The 14,532-nt window shown below is 46.0% G+C and overlaps 1 protein-coding gene across 1 annotated transcript in view; it reads left to right on the top strand.

Annotated features, from left to right (window-relative positions):
• Window positions 1-14,532, top strand: part of LOC111957470 (proprotein convertase subtilisin/kexin type 5-like) — a 40,923-nt gene that overhangs the window by 16,985 nt on the left and 9,406 nt on the right. Inside the window, 7 exon segments of the mRNA XM_023978298.1 lie at window positions 1,028-1,116; window positions 1,215-1,387; window positions 3,470-3,682; window positions 6,295-6,331; window positions 6,334-6,394; window positions 10,103-10,206; window positions 11,585-11,702. Of these exon segments, the coding sequence (XP_023834066.1) occupies window positions 1,028-1,116; window positions 1,215-1,387; window positions 3,470-3,682; window positions 6,295-6,331; window positions 6,334-6,394; window positions 10,103-10,206; window positions 11,585-11,702 (795 nt within the window).

Below are 14,532 nucleotides of genomic sequence, written 5' to 3'. Positions count from 1 at the left end.
AGAATCTCTGCTATAATGTAGAAGTCCACTTCTGTGGGGTGAACCAAGGAATCACCTTGATCCAGTCAGTGTGTTATTGACATTGAACTTTAGTCATCCTACAGATGGGGTGGTTCAGAGTGATGCGGAGCAGGCATGGAACAGAGATGGGCTGAGAGCAGACAGCACGAGCACACACACCACACTCCACACGCGTACGCAGAGGAGACGCAGGCAACAGGCAGAACATGGAGCTGTGTGACGCCAAACGGACCTAAAGGATTTGGATGTTCCCTACTATTTGTCCGCTATAGGGGAAGAGCTGTGTTGTGGAGGGAGGTTCTAGCCAGGTGATGGAATACAGTACAGTGGAAACCATAAGCTAGCGAGGGTGTGCGCGTCTGCCTGCCACGGGTTAGATGCTGGGGTTGCCATGACGGCAATCAGTGGCGACTCTGGGCCGCTTGGTCCAGATGTTCTCGGCATGAGGGCTGGTCGTGCCGAGCGAGAGACTTTGCCTCTTCGTCCTCCTAAAAGTCACTCTTGTTTGTTTGCTCTGGTCACTGACCCTGGCCGATTGTCGCTACAGTCTGTGGCGGAATGTTACCCTTGTTTGTTGAGGGCTCGGGGACATGCAAAACATTTGTCTCTTTCACATTGTGAACATATTTGAGGGCTGTATGTAACCCAGTGCAGCTGCTGCTGCCTCTGACAGCAGGGCCATGTTCGTTACGCACCAAACTGAGGAAAACGAAAAAGCTATAAAACGTTTTCCATTGCATGCCCTTCTGAACAAGACTCAGCCCCTGCTACTGGCCATGAGTAGGCCTGTTCCTCCAGGCCGTAGGTTGAACTAAGTCGAACTCCACTTAGTTCTCCGCCATGCGTCTTTACCGGAACGTGCAGGGTGTCCGATGCTATCCTGACTGTTTGTGCGTTCTTCAGTGTATCTGTTTACATATTTGTGTGAGTTTTATAAATGTGCGCTTGTGGGAGTGTGGAAATGTGTTTATGTGCGTAATGTAAAGTGTACCTGCTCTCTCTCCAGGCATGGAACACGCTGTGCTGGGGAAGTTGCTGCATCTGCTAACAACTCCCATTGCACTGTGGGAATTGCCTACAACGCACGGATAGGGGGTGAGTGTTGGGTTTACTCTATGCAACTGTGCTTGAGTGTGTGATGTAAACTGTGTGTGCCAAATGTACTGTTTTTTCACTGTGTGTGTGTGTGTCAGGGGTGCGGATGCTGGACGGTGATGTGACAGACATGGTGGAGGCCAAGTCTCTGAGTCTGCAGCCGCAGCACATTGACATCTACAGTGCAAGCTGGGGTCCTGATGACGACGGCAAGACGGTGGACGGCCCCGCCTCCCTGGCAAGGCAGGCCTTCGAGAACGGCATCCGCATGGTGCATCTCTCTCACACACACACACACACACACACAGTAGACATGCACATTAAGTATACACACTTATACCCACGATCAAAACACCAATTCGCTCTCAGAAGAAGACTGGGGCGAAGAATACACATTGACTTGGACAAACGCAGGCAGTAACTGGGCGGCCAGAGTGTAATCAATGCCTCGGGGGCACTTCTAGACATTTCGATTAAAGAGCTTGGTCTGATTAGCATATTCATGTGCTGTATCCATATTCATGAGCGTTTTGTGGAGGTGGCTCAAAGGAAGAGCTTAGTCTAGGGGTTAAGTGGAGGGGAGTTGACTTCACAAGGTCGCTTGTGATGATGTCAGAGTGCCCTCTCCTTGCTGAGTCAGACATGCTGCTTACATTTTGATTATAGAGAAAGTAAAACAATGGTTAGATTTTGGTGGTGGGTTACGTACACTGAGTATTCAAAACATTAGGAACTCCCCTTTGCCCTCAGAACAGCTTCAATTCGTCGGGGCTTCCCATAGTGCTTCCCATAGTGCTTCCCATAGTGCTTCCCATAGTTGTCAAGTTGGCTGGATATCCTTTGGGTGGGGGACCATTCTTGATACACACGGGAAAACTGTTGAGCGTGAAAAACCCAGCGGTTCTTGACACTCAAACCGGTGTGCCTGGCACCTACTACCAGACCCCGCTCAAAGGCACTTACATTTTTTTTTATCTAGCCCAGTCACCCTCTGAATGGTACACATACACAATCCATGTTTCAATTGTCTCGAAAATAATTCTTTACTCTGTCTCCTCCCTTTCATCTACACTGATTGAAGTGGATTTAACAAGTGACATCAATAAGGGTGGCAGGTAGCCTAGCGGTTAAGAGTGTTGGGCCGATAACTGAAAGGTCGCTGGTTTGAATCCCAGAGCCGACTGTGAAAAATCTGTTGATGTGCCCTTGAGCAAGGCACTAAACCCTAATTGATCCTGTATGTAGGTCTGGATAAGAGCGTCTGTTAAAATGTAATAAATGTAAAGAGATCATAGCACTCACCTGGTCAGTTTATGTCATGGAAAGAGCAGGTGTTCTTAATGATTTGTGTTCTCAGTGTATGTCTTTGTTGTGCATGGAAGCTACAGAGTCCATTGGATTATTATGACAGATGGTTGGAGGTGTGTGTGGCAGCACCGTGGCAGGTTGGCCTACGGAAAGGGGATGTGACAGGCTAGTGAGCGGGGAGACTGTGTAACCAGTTGGAAGGGAGGAGAAAATGTGTTAGCCCGCGTATGTTTGTGAAATATTACTGACCTGTTCGGGAGAGGTGTGTGTTGCTGCTGTTAGGTTAGAGGGTGCAGGTCCGCCAGCCCCAATGCTCTCTTAGGTATCTTGAGCTAATTTCCTCCCTCTTGCTTCAATAAGTCATCATCTCCCTACCTGCTCTTTCACTCTCTCGCTCTCTTTGTCTCTCTCTGTTTGTCACACTCCCTCTGTATCTCTCCCCTCCTTTCTCGCACAGCTTCTCTCTTTCTCGCTCTCTCCCTCTTTTTTTCCCCCTCCCTCTCCCTTCAAAGCTGGTCCCAGTTTTCTCTCAGCGTTTGATTCTCTCCTCACTCAGAGGGGCTTCTATCTCTTATCACTGGCTGACAGAGGCCTTTTGAAGTGCTTCCCTCCACCTTTTATCCCCTCTGTGTGTGGATGTGTGTGTACATGCATGCATGCGTGTCTGTCTGTGTGTGTTTGAGTGAGAGTGACAGTCAGAGCTCACAGAGCAGTAGGCACCCTCCAGTTTCTCTGCCAAGTAGAGTCACCAATAAAACCCCATATAAATAGAATTATGGCATTTTGGCATCATTGACTTCATTTGATTGGGGATGCCCGCTCAAGTAATTGCATTTCTATGTAAATATCTCTGTTTACTGAAGCTGTGTGATAGTCCCGCTCCATTAAGTAATTTGGGCTAATGTAATTAATGTGCTCATTCCCCTGCCACTGCTGCGTGCACCTGCTATTACCATTTCGGCACCAGGTGGTGGAAGAACGTTTGTTCCCACGGGCAGGAAGTCCCGCCTCTGATCTAATTGACAATGATTTGATTTCCTGCCAGGGAAGGAAGGGGCGTGGCTCCATCTTTGTGTGGGCGTCAGGGAACGGCGGGCGGAGCCGGGACCACTGCTCCTGTGACGGCTACACCAACAGCATCTACACGATCTCCATCTCCAGCACCGCCGAGAGCGGACGCAAGCCCTGGTACCTGGAGGAGTGCTCCTCCACCCTCACCACCACCTACAGTAGCGGAGAGAACTACGACCGCAAGATAGTAAGTCTGTCTCAGAGAGAGAGAGAGAGAGAGAGAGAGACTGTGTGTGTGCGCTTGTGTATGGCTGTTCCTCCATTCTTACCACAACATACAGCAGCAGAGGGAAGAGCGAACTACGACTGTCTAATAGTTGAGGGGTGTGTGTGTGAGCTCTTGTGGCCCACACTCCGGAGACCTTCAGTCTGTCTTTGTAACGGCTATGAGGGTCTATAGCAGGATGGGATTGTATCAACACCACCAAGACCGAGGTGGTCTGCCAATGGAGCTAGCCCTCCACCCACCATGCCTGTCTTCACCATTGAACACAAATCACTGGCAATAGTCCCGTCATTCAAATACCTGGGCAGCATCCTCATGGAGGACTGCAGCATCGACCTCAATTCTAAACAGGATTAAGCATCAGCTGCCTTCGGGAAACTCAGACGCAGGGTCTTCTAAAACAGGGATCTCCCCATCCACACAAGTCGCCGTCTATCAAGCCGTCTGCATCACCACACTTCTTTACCGCTGTGAAGTCTGAGTCACTTAGTCGCCACAGCAAGCAGCTCGAGCGATTCCACGTAAGATGCCTGCAGTGAATCCTGGGAATCACCTTGCTCTTACCAACTGAAAAAGTATGGAGGCCATGGTCACCCAAACACCGACTGCTGGCTTGGGCATGTCATTAGAATTTCTTGTGAGCGCTTGTTCGCGGAAGATTCTGTACGGCCGGCTACATCTTGGCCGGCGGTCTGTAGGGGGGCAGATGCAGCGCTACAAGGACCAGCTGAAGAAGTGCACCATTTAAAAAAACTTTTATTTAACTAGGCAAGTCAGTTAAGAACAAATTCTTATTGTCAATGACGGCCTAGGAACAGTGGGTTAACTACCTTGTTCAGGGGCAGAATGACAGATTTGTTCCTTGTCAGCTCGGGGATTCCGAATTTGCAACCTTTCGGTTACTAGTCCAACGCTCTAACCACTAGGCTACCCTGCCGCCTCAAACCCACAGACCTGGAGGATGCCGTTTCCGACCGGTCCACCTGGCGGCAGCTCTGCCAGAGCGGTGTACGGGAGGCGGAGAGGAGCACAAAGAAACAGTAAAAACAGCTCAGGAGAGAGAGATTTATCGCAGGCAGTCCGTGCGCAGTCCGTGTTGGCGAGGGCAGGTATTTTTACGAACACGTAACCGATTCCTGTGTGGACAAACAAGCTTTGGTTGTTTTTAAAGCCCATGGCTTTTGAACCCAAGGCTGGGTGAATGAGGTCAGTGTGTCGGGGTCAAGCTGTGTGTCCTGGGCTAACCCCCTCCTACTCTCCACCGCTGGCCCAGGGTGCATTGGGGCAGACAGTCAGACAGACAGTGACTGTTGTCCCAGCTTGTCTGGCAGTGTTTTGCCACATTCCCAATAGAGGTTCTAGAGACCAAGCAGAGAAAGAGGGAGCGAGAGAAGGAGAGCAGTCACTAAGAACCAGCCAGGCCAACGCTGCCCTCCAGACTCACCCGTATTTGTAAACGCATAGGATCAGGTCCCCCCTGTGCATATATATCTTATTTATTATGATCTAAAAGGCTAATCGATCCTAGATCAGCACTCCTACTCTGAGACGCTTAATGAATACAGCCCCAGATCCTCTACCAGCAGGACCCAGCTTTCTCAATCAGGCCTTCCTCCCTCACTGTGACCCAGATACAAGCTGGTTTCCCCATTCTAAGCCCTTTGGTGTCTTCAGTCCAACAACAGGGATATGTTAGCGTCTATAGATGGTCTTCCAGCTCTGAAGTGACCGGCCGGTCAGTCAGCAAGGGATCCCTTTGATGGCTTTTATTGTGACTGACTGAATTTGGCGCAAAACGCTAAGCTCTCTCCCGCCCTTGATATACTAAGTCCATGCAATGGGAACAGATGTTTTTTTTTGCACCTGCAATTTTTATTTGTTTTATTTTATTACTATTATATTTTTAAACAAATTATAATAATTACCTCCTTTTTCTCCCCAGTTTCGTGATTACGATCTTGTCTCATCGCTGCAACTCCCGAACGGGCTCGGGAGAGGCCAAAGTAGAGTCGTGTCATACACTGTTTTGCCAAATCGCTCTTCTTAACACCCGCCCACTTAACCCAGAAGCCAGCTGCACCAATTTGTCGGAGGAAACACTGTTCAACTGACGACCGAAGTCAGCCTGCAGGCGCCTTGGCCTGCCACAAGGAGTTGCTATAGTGCGACGAGCCAAGTAAAGCCCCCCCCCCCCCCCCCCCGGCCAAACCCTCCATAACCTGTACGACGCTGGGCAATGTGCGCCGCCCTATGGGACTCCCGTCACGGCCGGTAATGAAACCCCAGGCTGTAGTGACGCCGCTACACTGCGAAGCAGTGTCTTAGATCGCTGCGCCACTCAGGAGGCACCTGCAAAGAAATACGTCCCTCCTTTCCACTCCCTGTGGTCCTCTTTGGCTGGGAAATGATTCCTGGGTACCTTCGGGAACAGCAGGTAGTGCATGTGTGTTCATCTCTAGCATGGCAGCGTATCAAAGCTGGAATGTGTGCAGTCTCAGGTGTGCCTCAAATCTCCCCTGATCCACAGGACTTAACCCTCCCTCCCCTCTCTTTCCATCCTCCTCCCGCTGTAGATCACCACAGATCTGCGGCAGCGCTGCACAGACAGCCACACGGGACCTCAGCGTCTGCTCCTATGGCAGCTGGGATCATCGCGCTGGCCCTGGAGGCTAAGTAAGCTCATTAAACCTTAACTCAGGGATTCACACGACACTACCTGTGCACTGCAGTTAGTTCAGTTCACCCAGCCAGTCAGTCAATCAATCCCATGCTTATCACAATTCTCTCCTGTTTTTTTCACTCTTTCTTTCTCTGCTGCACCCTCTCGCTCTCTCACTCACCCACACACAACCAACTGCTCCGCACACACACTCGTCAAGCGGATCAGATTGGCCACAACTCTTTGAGCGCTGCTGATGGTATCCGCGGTTATCTGGTATAGGAAAGAGAGCTGGCCGACTTGATAAACATATTTTCGAGAGGGGCTGAGAGCAGTCTGCTCTGTCATTTGAAAGCCAGCTTATCTTCCCCTCTGCCTCATATTACACCCGTAGTTATACCATAATTACACTTCAGTCAGAACATGAGAGGAGACTCTCCGACATCAGCAGGTTTGATCTGTGGGGACCAAACAAGGTTGGTGTGTGTGTGTGTGTGTGGTGTGTGTGTGTGTGTGTGTGTGTGTGTGTGTGTGTGTGTGGTGTGTGTGTGTGTGTGGTGTGTGTGTGTGTGTGTTGTGTGTGTGTGGTGTGTGTGTGTGGTGTGTGTGTGTGTGTGTGTGTGTGTGTGTGTGGTGTGTGTGTGGTTGTGTGTGTGCGGTCGTGCGCGCTATCGCGCAGAGTTCAAATGATTTTAGATGGCCTAGTTATTGCACAACATTAATGACAATGAAACATTTATTAGAATGTGAATTATGGATGGAGTAGTGAACATTGGTTGGTTTTAATTGTCAATAAATCTGAGTTTTCATGGATGGTAAATTGGAGTTGGGACACCCTTGCTTTTCCCTTCAGAAGACATAGCTTCTTAACCTGTGAGTGCCAGTCGTTTCTAGTCTCTTCTTTCAACTCCTTATGGAATTGATATGCCATGACTGGCGCCACTGCTGACAGCTTCTGGTTTTCACCTCAATTAGTTTTTTGGAAAACGTAGTGAACCGAGTGAGTGTTGGACAGCGAGCAGGAGAGCGGATGACTCCTGGGAAGTGAAACACTTAAACATACTCTCCCACTAGTGTTCAAGAGGTTGATGGCATTGGTTAGCCGTGAAGGTTTTCTCTATTCCATGATAAATTCCTTTAGGAGGCAGTACACAATGTGACTTTTTTATTTGAGGGTATTTTCATACATATCTGTTTTACCGTTTTAGAAATGAAAGCACTTTGTGTCTAGTCTGGCCATTTGAAGAAGTCAGTATTTGGACAAATTCACTTAGTGTATTAAGTAGTTTAGTATTTGGTCCCATTCCTTGCACAAAAAGCTTGTGACGGTACAAACTTGTTGGATGCATTTGCGGTTTGTTTTGTATTTTGGATGATCTTTTTGGCCAATAGGAAACTGAATGGTGAATAATGTCTTGCACCATGTTGGAGTTACTTTTATTGTAAGTAAGGTATATATTTCTGAACACTGCTACATTCATGTGTGGTGCTACCATGATTATGTATAATTAGGAATTAATTGTGAGTAATGATTAGTTAGAAGGTTAGAGGCGCAAAGATCTTTACCCCCCCCCCCCCCCCCAAAAAATAATGCTACCTCCCCTATTATTGGTAATGAGGTTTGATGTAGCCTCTGAATGACATCTCACCATTATTCATGATTCATTCATGATTTTTATCAGTCATGGCAAGGATTAATTTAGAAGTGTTCAGAAACATTTATCTACTCAGGAGAGGGGGGGACTAGATGCATAAATTGCTTTCATTTCTAAACGGTAAAACGGATATGTATGAAAATATCCTCAATACATTCTGTACTGTTGTTGCCACATATGAAACATTGATCTGAAATCCAAAATGCTGGAGTATAGAGCCACATTTAAAATGTTAGCTTTACTGTCAAAATACATATGGAGGGGAGTGTATATAGAGTGGGGACTGAAATTGACACCTTATTGGCAGATGTTCATGTCACCCAACAACTGTAAATGTCTGGAGTTGCCGACACAGCGTTGGCACTTGCATTGGAACTGGTGTTTTGGTCAGATGACATGAAAAATAGAGCTCTTCGGCCTCTTACACCAGTGGTGGGTTTGGCATCAAAATGACAATTCCTATACAGAAAATAATCCCATACCTACTGTAAAATAGGGTGGTGGATCTTTGATGTTATGGGGCTATTTTGTTTCCACTGGTCCTGGGTCAGTTAAGGTCAACGGCCTCATGAACTTTACTCAGTACCAGGACATTTTTATCCAAAAACCTGGTTGCCTCTGCCTGGAGGCTGAGACTTGGCTGCAACTGGATCTTCCAGCAAGACCATAACTTAATTCTTCTTCTTATTTAACTAGGCAAGTCAGTTAAGAACAAATTCTTATTTTCTGCCATGTGGGGACAGGGGCTGGGATAAAAAAATATATATATATATTATATGAGAGACAACACTACATAAAGTCAGCCCTAAGACAACATAGCAGGGCAGCAACCCAACATGACAACAACATGGTAGAAACACAACATGGTACAAACATAATTGGGCACAGAAAACAGCACAAAGGGCAAGAAGTTAGAGACAACAATGCATCACGCAAAGCAGCCACAACTGTCAGTAAAAGTGCCCATGATTGAGTCTTTGAATGAAGAGATTGAGATAAAATTGTCCAGTTTGAGTGTTTGTTGCAGCTCATTTCAGTCGTTAGCTGCAGCGAACTGAAAAGAGGAGTGACCCAGCGATGTCTGTGCTTTCGGGACCTTTAACAGAATGGGACTGGCAGAACGGGTGTTGTATGTGGAGGATGAGGTCTGCAGTAACCCTAGACATACATCAAAATCCACAAAGAAATGGTTAATTGGCCACAAAATCGACATTTTGAAATGGCCGTCTCAGTCTCCGGACTTGAAACCCATTGAAAACCTGCGGTTTTAAAATGTAACCTTTATTTAACTAGTCAAGTCAGTTAAGAACAAATTCTTATTTACAATGACGGCCTACACCGGCCAAACCCGGATGACGCTGGGCCAATTGTGCGCCGCCCTATGGGACTCCCAATCATGGCCTGATTGGTATTGGAAGGGGGTGTCAATAATTTTGACCCCTACCTTTTTTGAGAATTTTTTTGTGTTACTTGTTAAACAAAATATCTTTCTCTGAGCAATTGTATTAGTATAATATAATTTCCCAAACATTTTAAACTTACAATATACCGTAGTATTTGAATGATTATTCTATACGGTCATTTTTGCTCATCTTTATCAAGGGTGTCAATCATTTCAGACCCCACTCTATATCCTTGCGGAGTAGTATTTTTCTAGGAAAATCTGCGGCCTCGGAATGTTCCGAAATGCTGTGCTCAGCGGATGAGGGAGAGATGAGAGCGGGAGAAAATAATGGAGCATCTGGACAGCATATGAAGGGATTCCCAGGAAACTTGGTGACCTACTTAAAAAAATATATATAAGCACCGTTTTTACATCAAAGGACACATGGATGCCATGTTGTAATGGTTATCACGTGAGATTGGAGCTGGGAGGGAGGTGGATGGGCATACTGTATCTGCTATACCTAACTCTCCCGCTCTCTTTCTGTTACACGCAAACACCCATGCACCATATGTACATTACACACACACCCTACACACACACCCACACACAAACAGTGTTAAGTCTGTGCATATTGTTGGTTACCTGTATGTTTCTGTGGTGTTTTGTGATTTCTCCCCCAGTCCTCTGTTGTCGTGGAGGGATGTTCAGCACATCATTGTCAAGACGTCTCGAGCCGGCCACCTCAACGCCCCTGACTGGAAGACCAACGCTGCTGGATACAACGGTGCTTAATACTGCTCGCCTCCTCTCCTTCCTCAGCTACTTACCCCATTTTCCGCTCTCTCTTTCATACCCTTCACTTTACTCTTAGCCCAGTCACTCACCATAAACCATCCCAGCGCCTGCCAACTCCCTGTCAGGGATTCCATGCGGAGTACTTCGTTTCATAAGTGTGTGTGTTTGTGGAATGTGAGTGTGTGAGATTGAGACTGAAGTCCTGGAGTTTCTCCAAGCGGCTGTTTCAAAGAGGATTGGGAAAACGAGTGAGAGAGAAAAGGGAGGAGGTGGGGAGTTCATCCAGAGGAAATGGAGAGCGGAGGTTTAAAGAGTGAGGGATGGGGAAATAATATTTGATTGGCTGTGTGGATTGGGTTAATTTACTGATGTTTTGCTGTGATACTGCTTTGGTTGGAAGGCAGTTTTGATTGGTTGTTCTAAGGCGGTGGTCACCAACCGGTCGATCGTGAAGCCATTCCTAGTCGATCACCAAACATTTCTGTAAAGAAAAACAATGATAAAGCCTTGCGTTCCTATGTTTTTATTTGATTTGCGCTGTTGGTGGTAGGTGCACTTCATTCAGCAGCCCTAGAACCGGGAAGGCAAAGTGTTCCCATTTTGAAGCATTTCATGTGTCTGAAGGTAGAACTCTGCCTACCCGGCAGGCCCAAAGAGCAAATCAAGTGCACCTATAGGACTTCCGCTGGCCAATCCGAAACCTCATTGCTACAGAACTGTTTTTAATTGGTTAATGTTGCATAGGCTTACGTTTTTTAAGTTATGTAAAAAATATATTGTGTGTGTATTTATTTATTTCTGAGCGGTAGATCTTGGCTTGCATTTTGACTCAAAGTGATCTTGACTCAGACAAGGTTAGTGACCACTGTTCTAAGGCATGAATAAAAATTGGCGGAGAAGGTATCCACGCCCTTGCACAATTATTACTTTAAAAAAAATTTGCTTTCAAATTTGGTGGGGGAAAAATCTACTAAGTATCTACTCCTCTGTGTAGATACTTAATTCTCTAGAATCCTGAATCAAGGCTACGATATTTGCCTGAAGTATTTATCCATTCCTCTGGGCCAAATTACTCAAGCTCTGTCATAAAAAAAGCAGTGGATACTTATCTCATGAAAACATTTCAGGTTGTTATACATTTTTGTAAACTGTCTGGATTTTCTTTTTTTTGTGGGATAGGATGTTTAGATCAGGGAATTTTTTTAAACTATTCAGACTAAGGCAACACATTTGTGCTTATCGGGGCGGATCCTTCTTACAGACACTAGAAATGTATATGGTTCTGTGAAATGTATTGAAGTGATGTGTGGTTTTGAACAATTTATGATTGGCTGTGTGGATTGACTGACGGTGGGCGTGTCTTGCAGTCAGCCACCTGTATGGCTTTGGCCTGATGGATGCGGAGGCTATGGTGAAGGAGGCGGAGCGATGGAAGCAGGTCCCCGCCCAGCACATCTGTGTAGAGAGTGCCGACCGCCAGATCAGGTACTACACAGCCAACACCTCCCTAGTGTACCTGTCCTTACCCAATCAACCAACCAATCAAATGTAATCTGTTCAGAGCTATTGAGAAATACATTATATTTAACAGCAACCAAGGGTTGTGTTCATGTGTGTGTTTCTGTCCAAAAGCTCTAAATGCACCCACATGTATGGGATTTCTGCAAGCTCCTCCTGCACACTGAGCGGAGCCAGCCAAGTATTAACACACATACAAAACGCATGCATGAACACACACTAGGGCTGTGACGTTTAAATTCATTTGGGATCGTTAACGTTTAGAAAAAATCCCTAGCTGAAAACGTTTTTTTCAATTAAAATCACAGTGCAGGTATCACAAAACGACCAACTGCTCCCGATCATCCATCATCATCATCATCAAGACAAAAAAATAAAAAAAGAACTAACGCAACAATGCGGTAAGTAGGAGGCCATATGCATCTTTCAAATTATCGTCGTTAACAGTTGGTAAAATGGCAGAGTGAGACAGGGAAGCGACAGTAGCGACGTCCTGTATGGCGATACTTTAAGTTAAATGAGAAGGTGGTGAAATGCAAACTTTGAGAGGTGGAAGTGAGCTACAGTGACAGTACAGGTGCAACGCTGAAAGGGAGGCACCTTGAGGCCCAACCAGTTGCTGGCAGCAGTGTGATGAGGGACGGAGTGAGAAAATCACAGCGCTGATTACTGATTGCAGTTGATATGCAGCCATTGTCAATGGTAGAGGATGTATGCCTCAATTACCTAATGGCATATCTAGAACCAGACTACAAGATGGCATGTCAAAAAACCGTGACGGCCCTGATGGAGAAATTGTACAATGGTTGATTGCTCTGCAAGTACAAAGCAAGAGCTCTCCAACACCGTATGTGGCGTTAACAACGGTTGTTGGACATCTATGAACATGTTGTCATACATCACTGCAACGAACCATCACATTGATGAGGAGTGGGACATGTAGTCACATGTATTGAGAACTGAGAACACGGAGGAGAGGCCCTCAATAGAGACCTTAAAAACATGTGCGGGACCATATCTGAATTGTGAATCATGTCATTTTATGCTTTTTTTTAGAGAGAATAAAAAATTGTTTAAGTTGAGACATTTTTTACATTTGTCACATCCCTAAAATGCACACACAACACACACACACACACAATCATCTAAGGGCTTGGAATCGGTTCAGCGAGAAGAACATAAAACTGGAGAACATAATTATTTGAGGAACGGAACAGAATCTGAACTGAAAACTAAAGTGATCTATACTCTTCCGGAACAGAACTGTTATTTTAAAAGGATGGGAACAGGTTAATAACTTTCTTTTACATTCTGGTCATTTTTTGTTCCATTGCAACAAAAAGCCTATGCAAAGCTCTCACTCAGAAACGTATTCTAGCATCTGCCTGCTCGCTGGAAATCTTAGCCAGTGGGTGAGTGCGCGTATGTGTCTGTAGGCTACCTGCCCCTCCCCTCTGAAGCATAGGGTACAAGAGTAATTCAGAAATTAGGGAGAGATGTTTAATTAGAGAAGAGTGGATTTACTTTTTCAATGCTAGTTAAGGATGCTGGATTTATTGTATTCACGTTGGATTTATTAACTGTAAAAAGATAAGACGTGTTTTTAATTCTAGGTCTGCTCAGCACACACAGCGAACCTTTGCTCTGGTCCAACTTTAAACCAACTCGGAAGTTCAAAGACATTCAAAGTTCCTCTATAGAAGCCGCTCCTCCATATGTGTAATTCTGTGGGCCTAATTCAGATAATGCATGTCATAACAAGATGCCCAGCGCTTCAAGGCAAGCTTCCTCCAGCCTCTCTCCTCACCCTCAAAATGTCAGTTGCATCTTGCGCCTTGCACTGTGACTGGCAGCACAGTGTGTGTTTTGTCTTTCATTAGGATTAAACCATGCTGTTATGGCAAAATACTATTTTCTCTTAACGACTTTACTATACAGATTAAATCGCTTATCCGCTCCACAGCAAACTGCTCTATCCGCTCTGATTGGTGAAGTAATTTAATGTCGAGCAAATTTTTTTTTTAAATGAAAGATTTTGAGGTTTTAAAAAGGAACAGAAAGGAACAATATAAACCGGTACTTTTTCTTGGATTGAGCCGGTTCAGAACTTTAATTTGGTGGTCGTAACAAAAAAAGGAACATTTTTATAAATGTTTTGAACTAAATTATTGGAAAATAATTTTGGTTCCAAACCCTGCAATCATTCTTACATTCCCTTACAATTTGATCTGCTTGTTTTTTTGGTGCTTTTTTTTCTTTCTCTCCCTTTGCAGCTGGATGTTTAATTGGGCTCCTGTTGAACACATTAAAGAGCCAATCACAGTTTAGTTTACTGGCTTTGAATGGAACCAATCCGCCTCATGTTAGTTCCCCAGTCGAGCTCCCTATCTCTCAGCCCCATGCTGGCCAGACCATAGGAATCTTATGGGAAGCCCATCTTGGTTATGTGTGTTTGAGAGAGTGTGTGTGTGTAGAATGTGAGTTGAGGACCGCCGGCTGTGGCCCCTCAGGTTTTTCGGGCAGAACGGAGGGTGCTTTTGGCAGTGCAGTTTGTTTTTGCTCTGGAGCTGTTCTCCTGTCGTCATCTTCCAGCAGGTCTCTGCACTGAGACACCCCTTGGCTGGCCCCTCCATTGCATTTGGTAATGTCTGGGCCTTCTCCTCCTTGGAGCATTGGAGAAAAAAACATGTAGAATCTGAAGCCCGCCAGGGAAGTCATCATCTGGTTTGTTTGTCTCCTCCCAGCCCCCCACCCAAGCCACTAGCGTACCTCACACCCCCACAGCCCCCGCAATTGC

Source organism: Salvelinus sp. IW2-2015, linkage group LG33, assembly GCF_002910315.2.
Source record: "Salvelinus sp. IW2-2015 linkage group LG33, ASM291031v2, whole genome shotgun sequence".
Lineage (NCBI taxonomy): Eukaryota > Metazoa > Chordata > Actinopteri > Salmoniformes > Salmonidae > Salvelinus > Salvelinus sp. IW2-2015.
This window is presented reverse-complemented; position numbering and strand designations above follow the sequence as displayed.